This window comes from Macaca mulatta, chromosome 15 (genome assembly GCF_049350105.2).
Source record: "Macaca mulatta isolate MMU2019108-1 chromosome 15, T2T-MMU8v2.0, whole genome shotgun sequence".
Lineage (NCBI taxonomy): Eukaryota > Metazoa > Chordata > Mammalia > Primates > Cercopithecidae > Macaca > Macaca mulatta.
Window position 1 is genome coordinate 123,017,280 of NC_133420.1, and position 26,849 is coordinate 123,044,128.

Consider the following 26,849-nt stretch of genomic DNA (forward strand, 5'->3'; position numbering starts at 1 on the left):
TTATAGTTACTATTTATATCATGCCAACTCTACTCAACAGTTTAGACAAGAAAATGAAGTCTTATTTGCAATAATTTTTGAACAACTACTAGATTGTCATACTTCCTTTTAAAGTACCACAGAGTTGGTACTATCTACTAGTGAACCGAGATCGCACCACTGCACTCCAGCCTGGGTGACAGAGACTCCGTCTCAAAAAAAAAAAAAAAATTGTTATCTACCAAACACATGTATGGTATTTTAACTGCTGATCTTTAAAGTAGAATCATTGTAGTTAGGTATGTGTGTATTCTGTATACGTATTGCTTGCTGTTACGGTGAACTGCCAGAAAGCTTGAACCCTGGGTGAGGAATAGCTCAGGTGTTTTTTAACCTGTGGCCCATGTTGGCCTTTAGAGGTAAACCTCTAGAAATGAAATGCAAAACTGTATGTACTAGTGTTTATTCTTCTCTCTAGGTTCTGGCAAATCTTCAGGGATAAACTGTGCAATAACTGGCATATTGATGATATGCCATATTTGTATAAAACCAAGGTTACTTTTATATGTAACACTAGTTTTCCATAAGTCATAGCATCTTCAGCTTCATTTAAGATACAAAGTTATTTAAATATATGAATTACCATACTTCTTCCTGACTTTTTACTTAACAGAAAAGATGCTGTACCTTATTCTCTGGCTTCCCTTCATATGGAAGCTAGTAGAAGTTTGCTTCCTTAAATGCAAAAATAGTTTCTATCACAGCTTCAGGAACATCGTGTTTATGCTCCTGTGACACTAAATCTCAAATTGTCTAGGTAGAAGAAAGAATCCTTTCTTAAGCTGACATTAAATCGGTTACACTTAATGCAGATTCAATCAATTAAGTTCAAACTGACTAAAATCAAAAAGTATGGGAAAAAAGAAAAGTACCTTCCTTTATGTCTTTAATGTCCGAATCAAAAAAGGAGAATGTGAACCCGCTGGGCTGCTCAGCGCCACTGGTCAGAGCTGCAAGGCCCTGGATTTCCTCAGGTTTCTCTTTAGCACAGTCCTCATTCCAGGGTGTGTCCTCTTCCTTTTCACTGGTATATTTTGTAGTTTGGAATATTTCTTTCAGATCCATAGCAATATTATAATACATTTCTTTAGACACCTCAGGTAGCTTCTCAGCTTCCTCCCTTTTCTTTTTTCGTTTTGCTTTACTGAAATGACATATATAGACATGTGCATCACAAAGAAACAAGTTTTGGGAAATTTCCAGAAATCAGGAAAAGAAAAAATCCTGGACAACTTTAATTCTGCCCTTTCAACAACCAGGATATAAAACAATACTAATAGACAAATAAAATAAATAAAACTCTACATATAAAACTCTACTAATAGAAGTAAAATCTTGACCAATAAGCTTTTTTTATACAAATCTCAAACAGCTGCATGAATCATATTCTATCATCCTCTGAACTACATTCAGAAATTATGCCTAAACTATACAGCTAGGTGTAAGGAAGGACATCACTTAGCTTTACTAGGCCTCAGTTTCCTCATAGGCAAAATGAAAACTGTAGGCCACATGACTCCTAAGATACTGGGAATTTTACCAATATCTGGTAAAACTGTAAATCAGTTATAGAAATGAATTATAAGTATGTATAGTTTCTTTTGAAATGAAATTTTTGTTACCATGAATCTATCTGCTCTATATTTAAGAATGAATATGCTTTTCTCTTTGATCTTGGACAAAAAGTTACATGGCAGTTTCCAATACTGAATTTTGAACTAAGAAAATATTAAAATTCTTTTTCCTTTAAGACCAGGCCAAAATTTGTAATGTATTACCTAAAATAATAAGTGAACAGGATATCCAAATAACCCTTCTTAGTGGTAGAGACCATCTCAAAGAGAGAAACTTTTAATATTTCAGTAAATACACCAATCTGGTTAGGTTTTAAGACAGATATACTTCTTATGACACCAAGCTCTATAAAAAATGGTAGGCAGTTCCAAGTGATTTTCATTTAACCACCACATGGTGGCTTTAAAATTTGTCCAAAAACTCTTTGTTACTTCTTCCTTCAAGAGGTGGAAGTTAATTCCCTCATCCCTTGAGTGTGAGCTGGACTTAGTGACTCTTTTAATGGACAGAGTAAGGCAAATGTCATGATACATAACTTCTGAGACTAAGATCACAGCAAAAGCCAGAAGGACCTTGAAAAAACTGTTAGTAGAAACCATATGGCCGGGCACGGTGGCTCAAGCTTGTAATCCCAGCACTTTGGGAGGCCGAGACGGGCGGATCACGAGGTCAGGAGATCGAGACCATCCTGGCTAACACGGTGAAACCCCGTCTCTACTAAAAAATACAAAAAACTAGCCGGGCGAGGTGGCGGGCGCCTGTAGTCCCAGCTACTCAGGAGGCTGAGGCAGGAGAATGGCATAAACCCGGGAGGCGGAGCTTGCAGTGAGCTGAGATCCGGCCACTGCACTCCAGCCTGGGCAACAGCGAGACTCCGTCTCAAAAACAAAACAAAACAAAACAAACAAACAAAAAGAAACCATATGGTCTTTGAGGAGGTTGCAGATAAGGGCTTAAGAGAAAAATAAGGTAAATCCTGTTGGAAACTGGAGAAGAGGGAATGCTTGTAATACAGTGGTAGAAAGTTTAGTAACACTGTCAACTGCATTGTGTGTACTGTGGAAAATGGAAAATGTACCTAATTAGCTGGGTGATCTAGCTAAGGAGATGTCCAGGAAGTGTTACAGGTATATTCTGGTTTCATCCTACTGATTACAGTAAAATAGGAGAGAATGAAACTAAAGGGAGGAATATTTTTTTAAAGGGAACTAGGAATTCATGGTTTTGAAGACTCCTAATCTCCAGAAGGCAAATGACATGAAATTTAAGAAAGGGCTTCTAAGCAAAGATCGACTCTATGACAGCCTTAGAAAAACATGGTCTAAAGAAGGGGTTGACAAACTATGGTCCATGGGCCAAGTCCAGGCTACTGCCTACTTATGTCTGAACTGCAAGTTAAGAAATTTTTCTTTTTTATCATTTGAAATGACGGGGAAAAACAAACATCATTTCATGACATGGAAAAATTATATGAAATGAAAATTTCAGTGTCCATTAATAGTTTTATCAGCACACAGCCTTGCTCATTTCTTTACATATTGTCTGTGGCTGCTTTTCTTTTACAAAGGTAGAGGGGAGTCTTCACAGCAGAGACGATCTGGCCTGCAAAGCCTTATCTACTATCTTGCCTGTCACAGAAAAATTTATAGACCTCGGTCTAAAAATAAAACAAAATTCTTTGTTAAGACCCTAAAAAGAGATAAGAAGCTTCCAACTGTTACCCAGGAACAGTGGTGCACACCTGTAGTTCCGGCTACGTGGGAGGCTGAGGTGGGAGGATCACTTGAGCCCCGGTGTTCAAGGCTACAGTGAGCTATGATTATGCCACTGCACTACAGCCAGGTGACAGAGCAAGACCCTGTCTCTAAGATTTTACAAAAAAGAAAATAAACTTTAATTGTTCAAACAATAGGGTTTCTATGGAGGTTAGAGGCATTATCTCTCAGCAGTTTCAGTAGAAGCCCAAGGTTAAAAAAACAACAAAAAAGGCTTATCTCAAAATGATATGTGTGACTTTCATCTAACAGTGAATTCCAAGAAGATTCAGATAAACTATGAAGATTTTAAGAGAATTATATTATCAGAACTACCACTAGACTGGACTGGTAGGTACAGGAACATTTCAAAATGAATAGGCTTTTGGACTCCCAAATTTCCTTTTTTTTTTTTTTTTTGAGACGGAGTCTCGCTCTGTCGCCCAGGCTGGAGTGCAGTGGCGCGATCTCGGCTCACTGCAAGCTCCGCCTCCCGGGTTCATGCCATTCTCCTGCCTCAGCCTCCTAAGTAGCTGGGACTACAGGCGCCCGCCACCGTGCCCGGCTAATTTTTTGTATTTTTAGTAGAGACGGGGTTTCACCGTGGTCTCGATCTCCTGACCTTGTGATCCGCCCGCCTCGGCCTCCCAAAGTGCTGGGATTACAGGCGTGAGCCACCGCGCCCGGCCTGGACTCCCAAATTTCTATAAGCAAAAAGCAGGTTGAGAAAACTACTCAGCTGTAAACCTGTGCCAGCACTTATGAAAAGAGAAGGATGATCCAGAAAACGGAGTCAGGAAGAATTATTCCTAGGCCCTCAGTCCTAATCAAAGACCTTCCAACATTTGTCTCTCTAGATTTCAGAGTTACTATGGATATGTGACTCCTTTGTGCCTGTTTTCCTTCATTGAACAGTACCTATAGTGGCTATCCAATGCCTGTTCCACCACTCTATATTGGAGGAAGGGTAGATAACTTGCTTTTTTAGTTCGTAGGTCGTCTTATCAAACAGAACTGCACTCAAGGTACTGTACTTAAGGAGTAACAGAGAAGCTTCATCTGTACCTAGATCTGATTTGAATGATGATATCCTGGATTTTGAGCTGATGTAAAGGGATGAGGCTTCTTAGGAGTATAGGGAAGGGGTAAACATAGCCATATTTGTTCCATTGTCTGAAATACGGATTATCTGAAATAATACACAAATATCCTACATTGGAGGGAATATTAATATGACTTTTATTTTAGTCTAAAATGTGATTCTTTTTAAAAGAATCCTTTAATTTTGGAACAATTTTAGGTTTACAGAAAGTTACAAAAATAGTAGAGTTCTTAAATAGCCTTCACTTTGGTTTCCCTAATGTAATTTTGTATGTATGTAACTATGTAACTGTATGTAACTGGAATATAATTGTCAAAATTAAAAGATTAACACTGGTAGATTACCACTAACTAAACTCAGACATCGTTTTGATTTCACCAATTTCTCCACAAATTGTCTTTTTTGTTTCAAGATTCAGTTCAGGATACCACATTGCCTTTTGTGATTTTCGTGGCTACTAGCAGTTGGAAAATGAAGGATTTAAACCAAGCTGTTACTGGTTGCTCTATATATTCCCCATATTTCTCCAACTGACTGCACATCTATAGGAAACAGAAGCTCCTACCACACTAGATGGTTGAAAGGTTGCCCCCCAAAAGCTATGTCCATGTCCTAATTCCTGAAACCTGTGAATGTTAACATTATTTAGATAAGGAGTCTGCAGAGATATTAAGGTAAGGGTCCTGACATAAACCATCCAGGATTATCCAAGTGGGCCCTGAATGCTATCACAAGTGTCCTTATAAGAGGCACAAAGAGGAGAGACAGACAGAAAAGAAGAGGCCATGTGAAGATAGAAGCAAAAATGAGAGTAATGTGGTCTCAAAGCCAAGGAACACCAAAGGATTGGTGGCAGTCACTAGAAACTAGGAGAGGCATAAAACGGCTTTGTTTCCCTGAACCTCTAGAAGGAACATAGCCCGTTCAGTATCTTAATTTGGGACTTCTAGGTTCCAGAACTGTAAAGAAATAAATTTTGTGATTTTAAGTAACTAAGTTTATGGTAGTTACAGAATTCACAAGAAACTAATACAAATAAAAGGCATACTAGAGTAGGAGTACATATCATTTATCCTCTGTCAAAAGGTAAGAACAACTCCACCACATCAATAATTTCTCTCTAACTCTACCTGCACTACCCCTACCCCACCAATCTTAATACAGTGGGACCAATGAGTAGGATATTGGTTCCTATCTACATTTTTAATTGTCTGAAATGAGATTAATTTACCTGATCTATTGCTAAAAGAAGTAGCTCTATTTACCTTTCTTTTGGTTTATCATCTCTTTTTCTTTCGTAAGTGGCATGGTCTTGCTTCGTTGGATCATAATGTATGATGTCCCTACATAAAAAAAGGAGGGCAGGTTGGAAGAGAGAAAACAGAACACTAATACAAAAAGTAAATAGCAAATTATAATTCAGCACTAGGAAGATTCTAATTTTGCAGCAATAAGAAGCCATATGACATCAAAGAAGATAACGAGGATCTTACTAAAAATAATATATACTTCTTTTTTTTTTTTTTTTTGGAGATGGAGACTCGCTGTGTTGCCCAGGCTGGAGTGCAATGCCATGATCTTGGCTCACTGCAACCTCTGCCTTCCGGCTAATTTTTATATTTTTAGTAGAGACGGGGTTTCAGCATGTTGGCCAGGCTGGTCTCCAACTCTTGATCTCAGGTGATCCGCCTGCCTCAGCTTCCCAAAGTGCTAGGATTATAGGTGTGAGAAACCGCACCTGGCTGAAAAAATATTTTAAACTACCTACTTTTGAGATTTCCTGGATTTTTTTTAGCTTTTAAAATGATTTTAAATATACTAAAATACATACAGGTAAAATGATATACTATCTGGGATTTGCATAAAACATTTCATTGTGTAAAGCAGGGACTGGATAAAGGTATAGAAGAAAACACTGGTCACATGTTGGTGACTGTAAAAGCTAGGTAATGGTGTACAGGGCTTTCATTACGTTAGTCTCTCTAAATTGCATGCCTGAAAATTTCCATAACAGTTACATTTATATAAATAGTTTTACAGTTACTATTTAAACTGTTTTCCAATTGTTTCACTAATGAAAGCGATGCTGCTATGACATCTAAGGGTATAAATACAGAAATAATTTAAGATTAGTTCCTTGAAGTGAATCATTGGGTCAAAGGTAAGTATATTTGTAAGGCTCTGATACATATTGCCAGCTGCCTTCCCAGGCCATTAAAAGAGACCTAGTTTTTAAATTGAGTTCAAGAAGACATTTATGGCAAAGGATGATGTGGTAGAATGGGATGGAACATAAAACATACTTAAATTTCTTAGCAGCTACTGATCCTTTGTTTGTAGAATTGCTTAAGTTGATTTGCAAAACACTTTGTACAACATTCAGGGCTTTCTTCTTTTCTTCCGCAAGCTCTTCTTCCTCAGCCATTTTCTTTTCATTTACCTCTTTGAGGGAAAGGGATAATTAATAATCTCTTGGAAAAAACAGCCTGAGAAGTCTCAATCATCAAATATTTACCAAGTACCTAAACATGTACAAAATCCATTAAGACAGGAAGAAGAAAAGTTTAACCTCATTTCACTAACCTCCATATCCCAAGACCCTCAGCCATAGCAAACTCAGAAAGTCTGCATGACCAGATAATGAAAAGTCCTACTTCTGTTCCTAATTATGAAACAATCTGAATTTAATGGCTTTCAGTAGCAAGTCTAAAACTTTTAAGGTAAAGATTGGCAAATGTAATAGAGCAAGATACTAATAACTACAGTGATTCTAGACTCTTTGATTTTTTTAGCATTCTAAACATAATCTAAATTATGTAAATCTAAAAATGATAAAGACAGTGAAAAATGGTAATGGTATATCTGACAATATTAGTGGATAGTTGTTTCAGTCTTTGATTCGATAACAAGTATTATGGGAAAACAACCATATGCCCTACACATACCAAGGCATCATGGAATTTTACAAGCTACTATCCTCAACTACTACAAACAGACAAAATATCAGAGAATAAAGTTAAACAGCTAGTTTGGATTATAGAAATACAAAAGTAGTTAAGCCTGTATGACTTTCAACTTACTGCAGGATATAAATAACCAACTAACAGAAACTAGAATAAAATGCTGATTTAAGTACTCTACAGGGATGCCCCCAAAGTTTCTAAGAGTTCAAAGGAAGTTGAGGTAGTGTTTAACTGAATCAAAAAATGCTTTATAAGCTAGGTAGAGTTATGAGGTAAGAAAGATAAAGTTGAATCCCTAGAGGTAGTAGGAAAGCATGCTAGGTGTTGGAAACAAAATGAACACATATATTGAAATAATAAAGTACAAAAAGTTTACACTGCGTTAGGTTGAAACATGGAACTGCTAATTTCAACAACTTTTAACTATCAAAAACATCAATTTAAATTTTAATCTAATAACCATTAGGGAAGTAGAATATAATGCTGAAAAAGGCTCAAGGTGATATAGGCTGGCTGTGTTGCTTACTTGAGACATAATATTGTGCCTCAAAATTTGGGAAGTGATCAGGTGCAGTGGCTCCATGCCTATAATCTCAGCACTTTGGGAAGCTCAGGCAGGAGGATCACTTGATGCCAGGAGTTTTGAGAACAGCCTGGGCAACACAGCGAGACCCTGTCTCTGGAAAAAAAAAAAAATTAGCTGGACATGGTGCCACGTGCCTGTAGTCCTAGCTACTAGAGAGACTGAGTTTGAGGTTACAGTAAGCTATGACTGTGCCACTGCACTCCAGCCTGAGGAACACAGTGAGATCCTGTCTCCAGAAAAGTAAAAAATGTTGAGAAGGAAAGAAAAAAACAAACAACGGAGGTTCTAAGAATGGACACGCCATCAACACAGAAAGGTTGAGAAGAGCTGGTTTGGACTTGCTGAGTTTTAACACAAACTCAGGGAAGCCTGTGGAAAATATCCAACAGGCATTGATGACCAGTTGTTAGCTCAGCAGAACAGCAAGGAAGAAAGAAGACCCAAATTTGAAAAACAGTCACGTGCAAGTGAAGGCTAAAGTTGTAGGGACTTACGGAACCCTGGGAAGAACCCATTATTGGAGGCAACAGAAAAATTAGGAATCAAGAGTTAAGAAAACCAGGAAGTTATGCAATTGGAAGCAAAGTGAACATCTCAAGAAGGGATGATCAACAGTGACATATGCTATAGGTTAGCTGAAGAGGATGTCATTGGAGACAATGCCACTGCACTTGGAGAACAAATTGTTTATGGCTTTGATGGAACACATACCCAAAGAGTTGTAAGAAAACAGACAAAATTGGCAGAAGAAAATAACCTCTCTGTACCTTCTAAATGAAGGTTATTCTCCAGGTTCTGTTCATTCTTGTGTTTTCTTTTTTTTTTTTTTTTTTTTTTTGAGTCAGAGTCTGGCTCTGTCGCCCAGGCCGGAGTGCAGTGGCCGGATCTCAGCTCACTGCAAGCTCCGCCTCCCAGGTTCACGCCATTCTCCTGCCTCAGCCTCCCGAGTAGCTGGGACTACAAGCGCCCGCCACCTCGCCTGGCTAGTTTTTTGTATTTTTTTTTAGTAGAGACGGGGTTTCACTGTGTTAGCCAGGATGGTCTCGATCTCCTGACCTCGTGATCCACCCATCTCGGCCTCCCAAAGTGCTGGGATTACAGGCTTGAGCCACCGCGCCCGGCCTATTCTTGTGTTTTCAACATGGAGTTTTGAGTGAGAAAGTCAGGTAGAATACAATGCTGGAAAGAGCTCAAGGTGATGGAGGCTGGCTGTGCTGCTTCTTGCAGAATAGACAGACACTGTGCTTTCAAAAGTTGGAAAAGGGCCAGGTACAGTGGCTCATGCCTATAATCTCAGCACTGAAACAGAATTTGGGAGGACCCTAGAGAATTCATTTTAAACCTCTCTGAACCTTGGTTTCCTGAAACAGTCCAATACTGTTAATAATCACCTCAAAGAATTGAGAAGATCAAATCACAGATTGTTTTCAATAAAAAGCCAACTGCTACTGAATTAGATGTGATTTACTTTTTCACTTCAAATTTAGAACTGAAAGAGAGATGGAGTAGAAACTTGAAAACTGGCATGGTTAGAGGAATGGCTTTTTTGGGACCACAAGACCTAACTGTGAGTAGAAAAAGGAAGAAGCTAGAAGGGGAAGAATGAAAATGCCAGTGATGAAAGGGGTAATAGGAAGTAGGAATGGTGAGGATTAAAATGCAGATTAGATTAATTCAGGAAGGATAAAAAAAAAGAAGTGCAGAGAAGTTCTGAGATTAGGAGAGGGAATTAGGGAGCTCATTCAAGCCAGCTATGTAGGAGGTAAGGTGTTTTTAAAAGGGTAAGAGGAGAAGATCCTGTAGAAAAAGTTTGGAAGTACTGCTGTGAAAAATGCTATAGTAAGTGAAAGAAGTAGAATTAGGATGCTTCTGATAGCATCATTACTCTTAGATACATTCAAATAGGGATAAATTCAAGTAGAATGGCATTCAATGATACACAGCTTTAAAACACAATCTGCACCAGGTATGCACATTGGAGGACGATGAACACTCTTCCTTTTAGAAAGCCAGGAGTGACTTAACCATCTTCCATGGCTTCACCCAGAACCTGCTGATCAACTGACACAGGCTGCCAGGTAGGAAACTCAACTTCTTCTCATACCAAGGATGGGATAGAGGAAAATGGGACCTTTGGTGGATGCTATTTATTCCTTTCCTTTCTGGCAGCTCGAAGTAATTAAATTTTCCTAAATTACTATGTAAAAACTTAGTATTAACTATACACTTGATTATAAACTCCTCAATCCAATGTCTTGAGATGGAGAGTTTCTTCATGTGTTAAATAAAGGAGGTACACTAGGTGATTTCTCAGTGTCCCCAGATATGACATCAGGACTCTGGACAATGAAGCATTTACCTTCCTGTTCCTCTTCACTGTCACTTTCTAGAAATCGAGAGTCCATGCGGAATCTGTCATCAGTGCCAAAGTGCGACTGTAAATCCATGAGCTACACAGACAGAAAACATACATAATTGATAGCCACATTCCCAAGAAATTGCTTCTGACGAAGACTGTCAATGTACACCTCCCCACACACTGAAATTCACTACATTAAGATGTTTGCCTACCTCCTTCTACCTATGAACCAATCAGAGAGGATCACAGAAGACTCACTCCCCAAATAAACACCCCGATGCTATAATGTAGGTTAAGGTTTGCCTGCATTTACTCAGATTTAAGGGCTATGTCAAAAAATAAGGACATGTCGCAAGTTTAATTATTTTCAGTCTTCACTAACCTTCTGTCCCGCTCTGCCCTCAAACTGAGGTTTAATTTTGAACCTATTACTGTCATCTTCAGAATCAGATTCCTCATCATCACTGCTATCAAACAGCTTCCCAGATGTTTTACCCACAGACTCCTGTGAAGAAACACAAACGTTTATTAATAGCAGAGGCAAACAAGTAGCATTTCCTTCATAAGGTAATCTTCTCCCTCACATTGAAAGCCAATAACCCAGACTCATCTACCAAGAATGAGTAAATGGTGGGTCAGGTGGAAATTCCTGATTCAGTGAAATCTAACTGGCCTCTGGGATCACTAATCCAGAGGCTCCCCAGTGAAGCCTGGATTTGGGGAGGTAGTTATTACATGCAAGAACAGTTTCTGTAGTGTTTCACTAATATTGATGTCATGCTGCAGATGCTGTGGAGAATACAGGTTCATATATAAAAATCTCCAAAACCCCTGTAGTCTCAATGTGTGGTGACCTGGCAAGCCCTGGGTCTCATTGGGGCTCTCAGGAGGGTTTTATGTTGAGATTGGCAGTTGTTTATGATGTGGATCTGCAGAAGTAGATGAATGTCCACAGGGACATCCTGAACTTCTTTCTTTTACCCTTTCCTCTCCTGGATGGCTCTGCTCCTGAGTCGATGTCTCCTCTGTTTCACATTCACTGTCAGAACCGAAGATGATGTGCGTTGGCTTATCCTCTGGATGACCATCCTAGGGAGGCCATCAAAAGCATTGCATCTTAAAAAGATTGATGACGAAGACTCCAAAAGCAATTGCAGCAAAATCCAAAATCAACAAGTGGGATCTAATTAAACTAAAGAGTTTCTGCACAGCAAAAGAAACTATCAACAAAGTAAACAGACAATGTACAGAATGGGAGAAAATATTTGCAAACTATGCATCTGACAAAGGTCTGATACCCAGAATCTATAAGGAACTTAAATCAATAAGCAAAAAAAACAAACAACCCTAGTAAAAAAATGGGCAAAGGACACAGCAGACACTTCTCAAAAGACATAACACGGCCAACAAGCATACAAAAAAAATGCTCAACATCACTGATCATTAGAGGAATGCAAATCAAAACCACAATGAGATACCATCTTACACCAGTCAGAATGGCTATTACTACAAAGTCAAAATATAACAGATGCTGGCAAGGTTGCAGAGAAAGGGAAATACTTATATACTGCTGGTGGGAATGTGAATTCATTCACCCACAGTGGAAAGCAGTTTGGCGATTTCTCAAAGAACTAAAAACTATGATTTGACCTAGCAACCCCATTAGTGAATATTTGCCTAAAGGAATATAAATCATTCTACCATAAAGACACATGCATACATATGTTTGTTGGAGTACTATTCATATTCATTGGAGTACTATCGGAGTACTATTCAGCAAAGACACGGAATCAACCTAGATGCCCATCAATGGTGGACTGGATAAAGAAAATGTGGTACACAGGCCCCACGGAATACTATGAAGTCATAAAAAAAGAATGCAATCATGTCCCTTGCAGCCACATTGATGGTGCTGGAGGTTATTATCCTAAACAAATTAAGACAGGAACAGAAAACCAAATACTGCATGTTCTCACTTATAAGTGGGAGTTAAACGTTGAGTACACATAGGGGAGCAGTAGGCCAGGTACAGTGGTTGACACCTGATATCCCGGCACTTTGGAAGGCCAAGGCAGGCTGATTGCTTGAGCTTAGGAGTTCGAGGCCAGCCTAGGTGACATGTTGAAACCCCATGTCTACAAAAATACAAAAATTAGCTGGGCATGGTGGCACGTAACTGTAGTCCCAGCTACTCAGCAGGCTGAGGTGGGAAAACTGCTTGAGCCTGGGAGGTGGAGGTTGCAGTGAGCTGAGATCATACCACTGCACTCCAGGGTGACAGAGTGAGACCCTGTTTAAAAAAAAAGGGGGGGGACAATCAAAACTGGAGTCTACTTGAGGGTGGAGGGTGGGAGGACAGTGAGGATTGAAAAGTTACCTATTGGGCCAGGCACAGTGGCTCACACCTGTAATCCCAACACTCTGGGAGGCCAAGGCAGGCGGATCACCTGAGGTCAGGAATTTGAGACCAGCCTGACCAACATGGTGAAACCCCATCTCTACCACAAATATAAAAATTAGCTGGGTGTAGTGGCAGGTGCCTGTAATTCCAGCTTCTCAGGAGGCTGAGGCAGGAGAATTGCTTGAACCTGGGAGGCGGAGATTGCAGTGAGCCGAGATCACACCATTGCACTCCAGCCTGGGCAACAAGAGCGAAACTCCATCTCAAAAAAAAAAAAAAAGAAAAGAAAAGAAAAGAAAAACCACCTATTGGGTACTATGCTGATTATCTGTGTATCTGGGTAACAAAATAATCTGCACACCAAACTTCCAAGACATGCAGCTTACCCATGTAACAAACCTGCATCTATACCCCCAGAACCTAAAATAAATATTGGAAGAAAAAAAAAAGCATTGCGGCTTAAAACAACCCAATCTCAAACTGAGTATGTCTAAACCTATCACTCCCTTCCCCTGCCAAGTCTACTTCCTGCCCTTTTTCCTTATCTAGTGAATGCCATCACCACCTGTTTATTTGCCCAAGACTGAAACTTACAATTCCTCTTTCTATCCCTATCCAGTTATCACCAAGTCCTAGCAATTAAACTTCTTGGTATCAATTCAATCAATCTATTCCATTGCTGTTCTCATGGTTTTGACTTTCCACCTCCCCAAAGGCTCTCCTTGGTTCCAGATGGACCCATTCGATTTGTTTTCATCATAGTCTGAAGGATCTCTTCCCAAACAGAGGTTGACAAACTTTTTCTGTAAAAGGCCAGACTAAATATTTTAGGCTTTGCAGGCCACATATGGTCTTTGTTCTGTATTTAAAAACTATTTTTAGCTTGAAGGCTGTACATAAATAGGTCATGGGCTGCACGGCCTTTGAGGTGTAGTCTGTCAACTACTGTTCCAAAATACACAATTAAAATTCTTCTCTCCTTCGCTTAATCTTCTCTCCTTTGCTTAAAATTCTTCACTCCCTTTTCATTTTATGAACAAAATCAAACCACTAGCCTCATTTCTTGCCACCTCATGCTGCATAAGTTTTAGTTACACCAACTGAAAACATTCACCCTTGTATAAATGTTCCTTTTTCCTAGAATGAATGCCTTTCTGCTCCCTTCCCACCCTTTCGTCTGGGCCTGACCAATTCCCACAGATCTTTTCCTACTACTCAGCTCAGACTATAGAAGCTCCCAACTGACTTGGTGTGTCTCCTGTGTGCTGCCAGGGCACATGGGCACAATCTCCTCCTGGCCCTGTGTAACTGAACTGTGACTGTCAGCATGCCACGCCATGAGCCAAAAACTGTATGAAAGGCAAGATCATCATCTTCATACTATAAATCTGGTACTTACTATCAAGGTGTACTTAACAATTGTTAGAAGAATGAACAAAAGCCCGTTACAGTAAATCTTGAAGACTTGGCAAGGTATAAATCACTTGACAAGTGACTTATATGTAAATTCAGACACATTTGAATACATTACTTAACTATATCAGGTATAGCTTCTAAATGAAAGAAAATTATAAAGAAAATTTCAGATAAACCAGATGAACAAGTTAACTCAAGAACCAAAACATGAAACTGGTGAACACCAGGACAATCAGCTCTATGGAGGCACACCTCACTTCATGGGAAGGAAAAGCTGGCCTTTGTGAGTTCTTGTTAAATCCATACATTTAAAATACACTCACCAACTTTGCCAGAGCATTATGCACCAGCTTCTTCTGCACTTCTTTTGCTTTTTGCCTCGCTTCCAAGGCTGCCAAACGCTTCTCATTGTCTTCAGCATGCTTACCTTTAGCACTCAGATCTGACGAATTACTAATAGAAAGTGAGAAATCAGTTTTGATTTCCCAAGTGTCCTTGGATGAGACCTTTGGTGATTTCTTGAGAGATGTGAGGCTGCTTGAATCAGACCTCTCTTCCTCTGAAGCTTCTGTCTTTGTGGTACTATGGCAGCTGTCTTTGTCAAAGCCTATGTTGTGAGTCTTTGCACTAAGACTTAAGGACTTCTTACCTTCTAATGGCCCAGAAATAGGATTCATACTTCTGTTTTCAGAAATTCTAGGGGATACTGCCTTGCGATCCTGGCTCTCAAAAGTGGTCTGTCTTTTTTGAGGCTGAATATAGTTTGGGCCATTCACCTTCTTTGCACGTTGGCATGGAGTCAGTTCACCTGATGAGCCATTAACATATGGGGACCCATCTTCCATGGATATGATACTGGGATCCTCATGTTTCATGGAATTCTGATCTTTATTAATATTGTTAGAGGCAACATTGTCTTTCAAGGATTTTTTCATCGACTCCTTTTCATATAGACAGCCTACTCCCTTGAAAGCCTGGAATTTTGGCTTTAAATTGTTTTCCTTTGGTTTCTGTTTGCCACAGGTGTTCTCTCCTTCTAACAGGGAAGCCACAATCTCCTCAGGATGAATACACTGTTGGCCTCTGCGGAGGCAAGTGGGAGCCTTGGGGCTTTTGGAGCCTCTGTCAAACTTGCACTGGGTGGTGGTTTCTGGTCCATCACTCTCAGTATCTCCATTTGGAACCTTCAGATCACTGCCAGCCAATTGTTCCAAATCAGCTAAAGTGAGATTCACACGAAGGCAGTTTTTCATCATGGCATTATACTCCTCATCTCCTTCAGAGTCAGCTAATTCTGATGCAGAATCAGCATCTTCACTGCTATCGGAGTTAGAGGGAGATTTACGATTAAGAGACTTTAATCCATGACCAAGGGCTGACTCTACATTGCTTTTTCTTTTTTGTAGTTTAATACAGTGATCAGAAAGCTCACAGTTTTCTCTATTTTTCAAAGAAGTTTTCTTTGTAGATTTTTCCATTTGTGAAAATTTTGTACTGTTTTTGACCTTAGCAACATTTTTTTTCATTGCAATGATTTCATCTGTATCTCCTGAGTCATACTCAGTATCATTTCTCATAATATCATCATCACTATCATGGCAAGAGACATTATTTTTGATACCTAAACCTATTAAAGAATGCAGTTTGTGAATGCCTGATTTGAAATCATCCCTTACAACTTCAAAAGGTTCATTTTCAGATTCATTTATTGAGGGTTGTGTAGTTCTCTGCAGGTTTTCCTCTTTTGCAATCATCATTCTCAATTCATCTTCAGAATCAATATCATCATCAGAAATGCTATTTCTCTTCTTGGCAGTTTCCAAGCCAGAAGTCTTAAAAGGTAGATTTTTAAGTTTCTGAGTATCAGAAACAGGTACAGGAGATGATTTAGAAGGAGTAATGGAATCACAAGTTCTTTTCTCTGCAGCCTGTTGCTGTGTTAAGGGTGGTCTCTCTATTACCCTCCTGGGCCTTGTACTCATGGCCAGAGACCCAATGGAACTCTCATCCTTCTGCACTTTTATCACCTTCTTGGGAGGGCCATGAAAGTCAGAGAACTCTCCTCGCTGTTTCTTACTCATAGGGTCATTCCCTCCTTCTAATTCCCAAGTCAGGCTGGATATAGGAATGGTGTTTGTGAAATCCTCCCCTATCTTCTTTAGGTTGTGGCAGTATTTTGAGGGATCATATTTTATGACGTTACGCAAGTCAAGAAACAAAACTAAAGCACTTGGTTTTAGGAAAACTTATCAATCTTTGACACAAAAATTACTGCTTAATCTCAAATAAGTCATTTACCCCCCCTTTCAGTTTCCTGTAAAAGAAAATGAGGGCTTAATTAGGTTACCTTTCAGGGTCTAAGAAATTGAGCTTTCTATGACATTTTCTGAGTTAAAGTCTAGTATCACCACTATTAATTGGCAGAAATTACTCGGACTGTAGATAGCTATTATAGCAAACCTATTCAGATTATATTATAGGTACACAGGTCTCAGGACTATTTTCTGTAAATCACAGAAATCCATCCATCGAGCTGATACAGTAAAGCAAAGTTCTGGGTTCAGGAGAACCTGGAGGACATGGCCCCGTGTGTGTCCTTTACTCTCAAACTCTTTTGGCTATTTCTGTCTTCTCAGTTCTTACTCATCCTAACTGATTCTCCTAGCACAATAACGTCCACTTCACATGAACTCACTCTCTGCAATCATTTTTAGGTCTTTATTAGAAAGCTGGGCTGGGCACGGTGGCTCACGCCTGTAATCCCAGCACTTTGGGAGGCGGCAGTGGGCAGATTACATAAGCCCAGGAGTTCGAGACCAGCCTGGGCAACATGGTGAGACCCCGTCTTAAAAATAAAAATTAAAAATTAAAAAAAAATCTAATAAATCTTTACCAGGACTATGTTGACATTATCCAGGAAAGATTCTAGTTAACATCGATGTGTTGTAATGATGGCTGTCATTTGCAGATTCCCTAAAGCATGTGAATAGATAAGTATTAAGGTGCTTTAAGCTATCACTCTTTTTTGTTTTGAGACAGGGTCTCACTGCTGCCCAGGCTGGAGTGCCATGGCATGATCGTGGCTCAATACAGCTTCAACCTTCCAGGCTCAAGTGATCCTCCCAACTCAGCCTCTCCAGTAGCAGGGACCACAGGCATGTGCCACTGGGCCCAGCCTGAATTTTCTTTTATTAATATTTTTTGTAGAGTTAGAGTCTCACTATGTTGCCTATACTGGTCTCAAACACCTGGGCTCAAGTGATCCTCCAGTGGCCTCCCAAAGTGCTGGGATTACAGGTGGGAGCCACTGCACCGCACCTTAAGCAATTACTCTTGAAGGTCCCTTTGTCCAGTAACTACTTATACATGTCAGTTATATGTGAGGTGTGGCAAAAAGTGTCTATTGTCTCTACTCTCCTTCAATATTTTCCTCTTTGCCATCAGCAGCTGCCATTGGTGGAAAGCTGGAAAGTGGAAAAGAAGAAATCAGTACTTTCTTAACTTTGAGCCACCTGTAGGGAGGGCAGAAGTCATAGCTACGTCCAGTGCAACTAGGGCCTGGATTCCGGTAGTGGCTTCAGTGGCACAGTAGCTGTGAGCTCTGAGGACACACGTTTTTGCTTCTCTAGTCCCAAGGGGGTAGTGGTTTATTGCAGTTGTCAATCAGTGGGCAATCTGACCTTTGGCTTTTGCTCCTCCAGCACTTGTTTAACTAACTGCATATACTATATTCCCTCTGTTTGAAACACCTGCTACTGTTTCCCTTACTGACTGACACCAAGGTTAAAAGCCAAAGAATACATCAAGACGGCTGGGTGCGGTGGCTCACGCCTGTAATCCCAGCACTTTGGGAGGCCAAGGTGGGCAGATCATGAGGTCAGGAGATCAAGACCATCCTGGCCAACATGGTGAAACCCCATCTCTACTAAAAATACAAAAAATTAGCCAGGCATGGTGGCACACACCTGTAGTCCTAGCTACTTGGGAGGCTGAGGCAGGGGAATTACTTGAACCTGGGAGGCAGAGGATGCAGTGAGCCAAGATCGTGCCACTGCACTCCAGCCTGGAGGACAGAGCAAGACTCTGTCTCAAAAAAAAAAAAAGAAAAAAAGAGAAAAAAAAGAATATATCAAGACACACTGCTCAGAATTCCATGATACCGGTCTTCAAGGTCTTAGACAATGTGACCTCATTGAATAGGCATTAGAATTTGCTCACACTCTGCTCCAAACAATTTCTCAACCCACCATCCTCCTGCTTGTCCACGTATTTTTATCTACTATTCCTACTCCCTGGACTACTTCCCATCACTTCTGTTAATTCACAACCTACCTGAATTCTAAAGCCTTCTTTAATGATGGTCTCCGGGTCTCTCACGCCTCTTTAGCTCCTTCAGCAATGGCTTTGAATCCATGTGTGACAATATGAACACATTAATAAACCAACCTGCCTCTTTGGCACTCATCATTTGAATTACTTAATTGTATAAAACCTCAATCCATTTTCTCATGCTCTAATTGTTTCATACATGTAGGTGAGTACCAAGAAACTGGGAACATGCAAACAAACACCTAAAGATTCATTGATAGAGACAGTGAAATGCTAAAGGTATTTTACAAGTATCCATCACTGTGGTAAATAATTACTTTGACAGGTCAAAGGATATTTTACGTTTATGTTGATTTTTAAGGTGAAGAACAGGTAAGACTCTTCCAAATTTGCTCACAACCCAATTCTAAAAGAAAAAGAAAAAGAATTTATTTACTATATGTGACACAAATGGAAAAGATTTAATAACAATATTAGGTAAATACAACAAAAAAATCAGTGGGCTATGATTACTGTTGGGTTTACTTTTCTGACAATGAGTTACCAAAGAGAAAAATTGTGAGAGGAAAGGAAAAAAAAAAAGGGAGATTTGGAGCAGCTATCAATCCCAAAGTAAACCATGTAGGATGGTTTACAAAAAACACAGGCTGCTAATTTAAACAGGCAAACTTGGGACCTGCCTGTATTCTTGGCTACCTATGTCCCTTGAAAGTCCACCTCTGCTTGAGTTTTGATTTTTCTCTGTAAAATGACAGAGAACTATGCTTAACTAAGAGTTGTAAATGCACCTTGAAAAATCATAAAGTCCTATCTATGTTAATTGCCTCAAGAAAGGGGAAAAGAGGAACTGGTTTTAGACATGACACCCACGATCACATGATCTCAGGCATCGGTTCCCAAGACCATGTGATTGGCTCAGGCTACAGAGGAGACTCACCTTATGCCCTGGCACTTCTGTCCCTGGCACAGCTTTCATATGGAAATCCACTCCTCCTATCTTTTCTAACAAGTTGGTGTTATCTGTTGTTGATTTTTCTTTCTTAGCTTTTGCTTCCTCTCTCTCTTGGGCCAATCTGAATCAAAAAGAAAATACAAATAAAAGAGTCAAAACAATCAGCCACGTAAAATGGCTATTTCACTTTAGGTGAGCCTAAATGAGCACTATAAAGTAAACAGCTTTGTAGTACTAAAAACCAAAATAAAACAAAAATGCTTTGTTAGTAGCATAATAGTTTACCTACTTATCTGAATATACAATGTTTTTATTGTAGAATGCTGGAAGACAGAACCGTGAAGAACACAAAACATATTCCGTATCCCTCATCCTATTGTTAATATTTTATCTACTTAACTTCATCTTTGTTCTATATGTAAATATACACATTTTATAATGTAATCCAAATATCATAAGCACAGTTGGGTACACTTCATTTACCAACTTATACATTCTTTGAAAACATCACTATGATTGCTGCACAACATGCCTTTCCATCGATCTACTGTAGTTTATTGACCAGTCCCTTACCACCAGCAACTGAGCAATACAGGGTTGGACAGCAGTGAGAAACTGTGCTGTCAGGGCTGTCCCACCACAGCACGAGAGTTCTTTTCCTAGCCCACCCTCTACAGTCAGTCTCCTGAATCCCTGACATGCATGCTCACACCTGTGCTCTGCTCCAGTGGATGTCCCAGTTCCCCTTTATGGAAGACCAAGACTATGGATCGCAAGTTCTCTCAATTTCCCCCTTTCAATTTATACGTTTGACATTTTATGTTGTTTCTCTCCATTCACTCTTCCCCATGACGAAGGTGCTCTTTTGGAGCCCAATTTGTTAGGTCTTGATTATCTGTATCCTCCTAATGAAGAGAATGCCACCTCTTCCGATTCAAATCACCGCCGCCGTCTTCAAGCCTGGACAACTGCACAGAGCAGTCCTCACTGGCCTCTTTGCCTCTGTCTCCTTTATGTCCCAGAAAAACCATCAGACCCATGCTTCTCAGGCATATTCACGCAGATACTCCAAGCAGCAGCACTGTGTGTTCAACCTGCTCAGCATGGGGCCCCAGTGCCTGCACACAGTAGGCTGGCAACTGCTGCTGGAATGAAAGGTATATAACCACCCTGTTCACAGTCTGAGGCTTCAGCTGAAGAACAAAATCAAATTCTCACCTTTTCCATAAGACCAGTCCCCAAAACATGCCTCAAAGTAGCTGCTTGCCACTTGTTTTAGAATATATCTGTTCTTGTTACATTTCATTGGTCTGGAACAATCTTATCAACTCTCCTGGTCATTCTATCTTTTTCTTTTTTCTTTTTTGGAGACAAGAGTTTCACTCTTGTTGCCCAGGCTGGAGTGCAATGGCACAATGTAGGCTCAGTGCAACCTCTGCCTCCCAGGTTCAAGTGATTCTCCTGCCTCAGCCTCCCAAGTAGCTGGGATTACAGGTGCCCATGACCACACCTGGCTAATTTTTGTATTTTTAGTAGAGACGGGGTTTCACCATATTACCCACGCTGGTCTTGAACTCCTGACCTCAGGTGATCCACCTGCCTTGGCCTCCCAAAGTGCTGAGATTACAGGCGTAAGCCACTGTGCCCGGCCTCTATCTGCATATTCTTAAATTGTTTCCTATTTTGAAAACTCCCCAACTAACAATACCTTTTCTTCCTGAAAATACCTTTAGGATTTTAAAAGCTCTAACGGCTTTTATAATACATTGTCTTGTTCTTAAATCACTTGCATAATCACTCTTATGCCTGTCATACAGTGATCTCCTATTTTCTTTATATTTTTGTATGACACCAGCGTTAATAGCGTCAAAATCAACATAAGCAATTCAGAAGTCTACTAAAATTTAAATGCAGACAATGCTAAGATTCTGCAACTCCATTTTCTGATATAAACCTAGTGAAACACCTGCATATACATAGGATACGTGCTCTAGGATCATCTACAACCATGAAAAAGTAGAAACAGTCATCAGTGGGAAGGGACCACTACACTGTGGTATAACCATTTTCTGAAATAGTACTAACAATTGTTATAAAGGGAGAAGATCTACATTGCTACAAAAGGGTTAACAAAGAGCAAATAAGTACATATATACTTTTATAGCTTATTACATACATACGTAAATGCACGAAATTATCCTTTTTGTTGGTGTCTGGCGTGAAGGGATTCAGAGTTCAAAGGGATTTCAGCTCTACTTATAATGTTTGAATTTGTTAAGAATATAATACCATATTACTTGATAATTTGAAATAATATATAAAACCACTTACAATATTAAAAAAAAATAGGGTTTAAATCCATGTGAAGCAAAACTTACCTGTGCAAAAAGCTTTCTTTTGCTAGTTGAATTTGTAATGTTCCACCTTTCCATTTTGTTTTATTTAAAACAGACATACCTATAAAGTAAAGAATTATTACTCAAGTACATGGCAATGAAAAATATTTCAGCTTGTGCTTTTTCTAATTATTTAGTATCAAGAAAAGTAGGCTTGTTTATCACAGAGATCCACGGGAAGTGGAAGAAAAGAAATGAGACCTGGAGAGAGGGAGCCTAGGCTCTTGTCTCATGTTGACAACTTACCAAAAGAGTCTTTACACTCCCTATCTCACAGTGTTACTAGATTGGAATGAGGCAAAACGTGTAAAAAGTAAAGCAAAATTCATTTGCAATTTGTTTATAAACAAATGTCAGGAACCTCTGAATAACTGACATTTAATGTATATTTTATTGTTATTTCCTATAACTATAAAACAATCATCTTTTCAGGTGAATCAGAGGACACTCTGGAATCCTATAGCACCTTAATTTTATTTACCACCTCATACTAATTATCACTGTAGAACTTGTAGATGAATTAACTGGGAGTAACTGAACTGTTTGAATTACTATGCCCTAGTAATTGATTTCTCTGAGTATCTGCTATCAGCTTCCTTAATAATACCATTAACAGAATTTTGTAGGTGGTAGATACTATACTAAATACAAATGTATCATTTATTTTTGAGACCGAGTGTCCCTCTGTCGCCCAGGCTGGAGTGCAGTGGCACGATCTTGGCTCACTGCAACCTCTGCCTCCCCAGTGATTGTCCTGCCTCAGCCTCCCAAGTAGCTGGGATTACAGGTGCCTGCCACCAAACTTAGCTAATTTTTGTATTTTTAGTAAAGATGGGGTTTCACCATGTTGGCCAGGCTGGTCTCAAACTCCTGACCTCAAATGATCCACCTGCCTTAGCCTCCTAAAGTGTTGCAAATGTATCATTTAATTTAATTATCACAGAAATATTATGAGGCAAGCACTATCTTCTGTCATTCATCACATAAGCAAACTGGGGCTGAGAAGTTTAAATAACTGCCACAGGTCACAAAGCCTAGTTATGTATTCTTAACCACAACTTCACATTTGTCACATATATTCCTCACTGAAAAATAGAATAAAGCAATCTTTTTGCAAATGAAATTACGAAAGACTGATTGCCCTCTTCCTCTATTAGCATGTTCCCTTTACTTACTTTCTGTGTCTTTTTTCACTTTTTGGCCTCCAAATAACTAGAATATGCTACTGTGTCAGTGGCAGTATGGATTATCTCCCGTTCTTCATTGAAGGCCACTGTTTTCCCTTGACTTTACTAAACTTACCAACAAGAGATTTCACAATTTCAAGGATATGGTCTTACAAGGGTGTATTGTAAAGCTCCCTCCTTAAGAGTGTTTAGTGACAAGGATTAGCTCCAAAAGAAATGATCAGACTGAAGGGGAATGTGGCATGATATTCAGTGGGATATATGTAACAGGCAGTTTCTATGAAAGTTTGATTCCTTGTCCAAAATATTTGAGAATAGCAGTTTTAAGTAAACTTACTAGCAAGTGCTACCATGTCCGCTGATGCCAAATGCAATGGACCTAAACCTGCTGAGTCAAACGATACTGGAATTCTCTTGATCAACTGCTGTCCCTCTAGATAACGTAAAAACGGCTGTGGAGGTTTAGGCTTAGAACCAAAGGTATTCCAAGTTACAGAGTGATACAAACTGGCAAATAGTATAGAAAATTTATGATGATCTTACATTTTTTCAGGTCTGCTTCTGCTACACTGATGTTGATATATGCAAAGACTTTCTGTGGGTTTCCTAAAAAAAAAAAAAACCAAAAACCAAAACACAATTTATTTAAATTTTTATCCAGAGAGCAATGTAAAAATGGTTGTTTCTAAATTAAAAAAAAAAGTTAGTTCTTGAAAACTTATTCTTTCAAGCATAAACCTGGTTTTTTATTTATTGGCCATAAAAATAAGCATGATTATCAAAATATTCCAAAAAATAAGAAGAAAATGTACAGTAGTCAGTTAAGGAAACATTTTGATTGTATGCTAGTGATAGTCTACTTAATGGGACACTTAATCAATGTTAGAAAATTCTAGCTCTCAAAACTGGAAGTTAATATGTTTCTGAAATCAGATGTTTAGAATTTAGAATTTTTTCTTATTTCAGAAATGAATTCTGGTCAAGTTCCACATCACACATTGTATCTCCAAAACATCACTGAAAACTTTTGGTGTTCAGAGCTAACATTTATCTTGGGGTCGTTTTATTTTCTAGTACTTAACCTGAGTTATGTCTGCCTATAACTACCCAGTGAAGGACCATAAATTTACCTTGGTCATCTTTCCGTGTGATGATCTCCACATCCGAAACTTCTCCAAATCTGCTGAACTGATTTTGTAGGTCTGCCTCAGAAATGTTCTGGCTAAGGCCACCCACATAAAGGCGCTTCGTCTCTCTGTTCACTTTCATGAAGGCTGGTCATATACTTGGTGTGTTCTAGTGGGAAAAGTAATTTTCTGTATACAGAGAAGAGTCCTTTCCCTTAGTTCTTCTAAAATCTAACAAAACAACTACTTCCTCTGAACCGTCTGTATCAAATCCGTCTCCTGGATCTGTATTTCACTTCCGATTGTATTGCTTCCAAATTTTAGTCTTGGAGGTTTTGCCGAAGCCCTACATCCACATTTTTCATGAATGTACTTTGGAACAGCAACCCTATACCTATATAGATACAGGTCCAGAGGTTTTTTTCCTCCAAATGGCCATAATATTACTCTATCCCTCTTAATGTTACGTATTCACGTTTTTAGATGTTTTTCCTTGATTCATTCATACATTCATTTACTGTCTGTAACAAAGGCTGATAGAAACAGGATGTAGCAGGTAATGCACTAAAAGATAAAAAGAGCTAGTCTATCTCTTCCTAATAGTCTTCGCCCCCAACCTACTCACTCCAGCCTTCTTTCTCCGGGAAGACCCAAAGAAGTGAATACAGAGGCTAGGAGCTCCTGGAGCTCCTCATAGTCACAAAAGAATTAAACAAATGGCACAATATTATGTCACAATAAAAGTGCTGCAAAGTGGGGTTCAGTCACAAAGATCAAGTGATATAGCGAATACAGACTTGTGTTTTTGCTACGTGCCTGCATTGTACAAAGTAGTTTGCACGTTTCCCACTTTTCAGAAGAACAGAAGAGGTTAAGTCACTTTCCCAATGCCATACCGAAAATTAGTGAATCCAGGATTATAATGCAGGTCTAACTTCAGAACTTGGAATTCTTAACACTATACTATGAAGGTTGCTGGATCACAGGAGACTCAGGAAAACTTTTCCAGAGGTACTAGGGCCCATCATATCTCTCATTTCGTTTAGCACCCGGCAGGCGCTCAGCTCTCGCCCTGCCCTTCCCCAACAGCTGAGACTCTTTCCAAACCAGACTCCCAACCAGCGTCCCCACATGGCACATATTCTGGGCAGAGCTCCGGCCTACCTCTTCCTGACAGTCTCCGCCCCCAGCCTACCCACCGCAGCCTTCTTTCTCCGAGAATTCCCAGAGAAGTGAAGAGAGAGGCTAGGAAACGGCCCTGTGACTTCTCATGCTTGAAACCCACTCCTCACCACGTCGTTCACCTAACGCCAGCGCCGCTGCAGCCCCTAACTTCTGGTCACATGTCCCAACGGACCATCCTCTCTTCCTTCCTACTCGATTTCCAACCCAGCCTCCTAAGGTTCCGTTACCACAATTCAGTTCCCAAGAGCTTTTAATTTCCTTTCCCGTCCTCCCACCTTCCCTGACGCCTCCGTCACCTCCCCCTCAACGACCGCAAAAAAGCCCAAACCAAAATCCCCTAGTTTCTATTGAACACTATCGCTGTGTGTACCAATTCCTGGACTAGGTCGGCCTAAGTGAGGAAGTAGGGGGAAAAAAAATAAAGAGGCACTCCCCTCCACGTGATCCCAGCCCTGCCTCTTCAGTGACGCACGCGGCCGGGCGGCTCCAAGGCTGCCGGCTGGGGTGAGCAGCGGAGCACTTGGGCTTGGAGTAGCAAAGAACACGCTCTCCCGAGAAAGTATAGGCACTGATTAGACAGCCAGGGAAACGTGTGTAGGGAAGTCGAGGACCCAGGCTCTGGGGCGAGCGTGTAGTTGGACGGACAGGGCCGCAGGGGTCACGCGGGGCTCTCCCGCCTCCCCTCCGCGTGAGCTCCGGGATGGTCCGCGCCGGGAGCGCGCGCGAGGCTTGAAGCGCCGGTGAAGCGCTCAGGTCGGAGTGACAGCGGCGCTGCCTGTCAGGCTCGGGTGAGCAACGCGCCATGGACGCAGAGCTGGCAGAGGAGCGCGTCTTGCAAGCTGAGATCGCGGCGGTGCGGCGAGCGTGTGAGAACCCACCGGCGCCCTGGGAAGAGAAGTCCAGAGTCCAGTACGTGACCCCCCAAGTTCCCCAGGCTCCGCTGACCGGCGTTCCCGGGCCAGGCGGGTGAATCTCGGCCTCCTACTCCCAGCCCCAAAATGTGGGCATGAACTGGTGTTGATCCTTTCATGACAATGGCCTAGAGTTGGGAGCAGCGCGTACGGCGCCCTGCTGTAAACGCCTTGCAGATTATTAGCTCGTTTAATCGCAGTCGTCTGTGTGGATGACTGACAAGGAGAAAGTCTTGACTATGTCCCTAGCTAGATAGTTCCGCCTCCAGTAAGCAGAGGTATCTCTAGTGGGGATTTAGTAACTCCGTTTGATTTCATGGCATTTGTTTTTAATGGGTCAGCTAACCATGGCAAGTGATACTGACTTTTTGTTTACGATGACATAAAAATTCCTTTGAAAAATAACTTCGGTAAAAAAGTAAGTTGATATCAAGAAGAGTGGTTAATATAGCCTGTAGGAGAATTTGACATTCCTCTAAGGTAGGTGCTACTGTTGGCCCTGTTTCATAGTTGAAGATACTGAGGCTCAGAGGGGTTAGGTAGCTCGTCCAAGGTTCCAGAGAAAGG

General features: G+C 40.4%; 2 protein-coding genes across 7 annotated transcripts in view; one reads left to right on the forward strand and one right to left on the reverse strand.

Annotated features, from left to right (window-relative positions):
- The window catches only part of NOL8 (nucleolar protein 8), a 28,733-nt gene extending 3,210 nt beyond the window's left edge, over window positions 1–25,523 (reverse strand). For 2 of the 6 annotated variants that reach the window (XM_015117263.3, XM_015117257.3), the window contains exons 1-13: window positions 25,351–25,523; window positions 24,190–24,355; window positions 23,603–23,665; window positions 21,855–21,933; window positions 19,462–19,597; window positions 18,862–18,930; window positions 14,519–16,393; window positions 11,360–11,467; window positions 10,761–10,883; window positions 10,379–10,469; window positions 6,774–6,912; window positions 5,736–5,813; window positions 912–1,183 (exon numbers count right to left, since the gene is read on the reverse strand). In XM_015117263.3, the coding sequence (XP_014972749.3) occupies window positions 912–1,183; window positions 5,736–5,813; window positions 6,774–6,912; window positions 10,379–10,469; window positions 10,761–10,883; window positions 11,360–11,467; window positions 14,519–16,393; window positions 18,862–18,930; window positions 19,462–19,597; window positions 21,855–21,933; window positions 23,603–23,665; window positions 24,190–24,328 (3,172 nt within the window). In that variant the 5' untranslated portion in view covers window positions 24,329–24,355; window positions 25,351–25,523. Of the gene's footprint in view, window positions 1–911; window positions 1,184–5,735; window positions 5,814–6,773; window positions 6,913–10,378; window positions 10,470–10,760; window positions 10,884–11,359; window positions 11,468–14,518; window positions 16,394–18,861; window positions 18,931–19,461; window positions 19,598–21,854; window positions 21,934–23,602; window positions 23,666–24,189; window positions 24,376–25,082 lie in introns of all 6 variants that reach the window. The other 4 variants (XM_015117260.3, XM_077966334.1, XM_028835331.2 and 1 more) reach the window with 4 other exon arrangements.
- A 572-nt stretch (window positions 25,524–26,095) lies between these two features.
- The window catches only part of CENPP (centromere protein P), a 272,761-nt gene continuing 272,007 nt past the window's right edge, over window positions 26,096–26,849 (forward strand). The window contains exon 1 of the mRNA NM_001194801.2: window positions 26,096–26,280. Within this exon, the coding sequence (NP_001181730.2) occupies window positions 26,174–26,280 (107 nt within the window). The 5' untranslated portion in view covers window positions 26,096–26,173. The remainder of the gene's footprint in view (window positions 26,281–26,849) is intronic.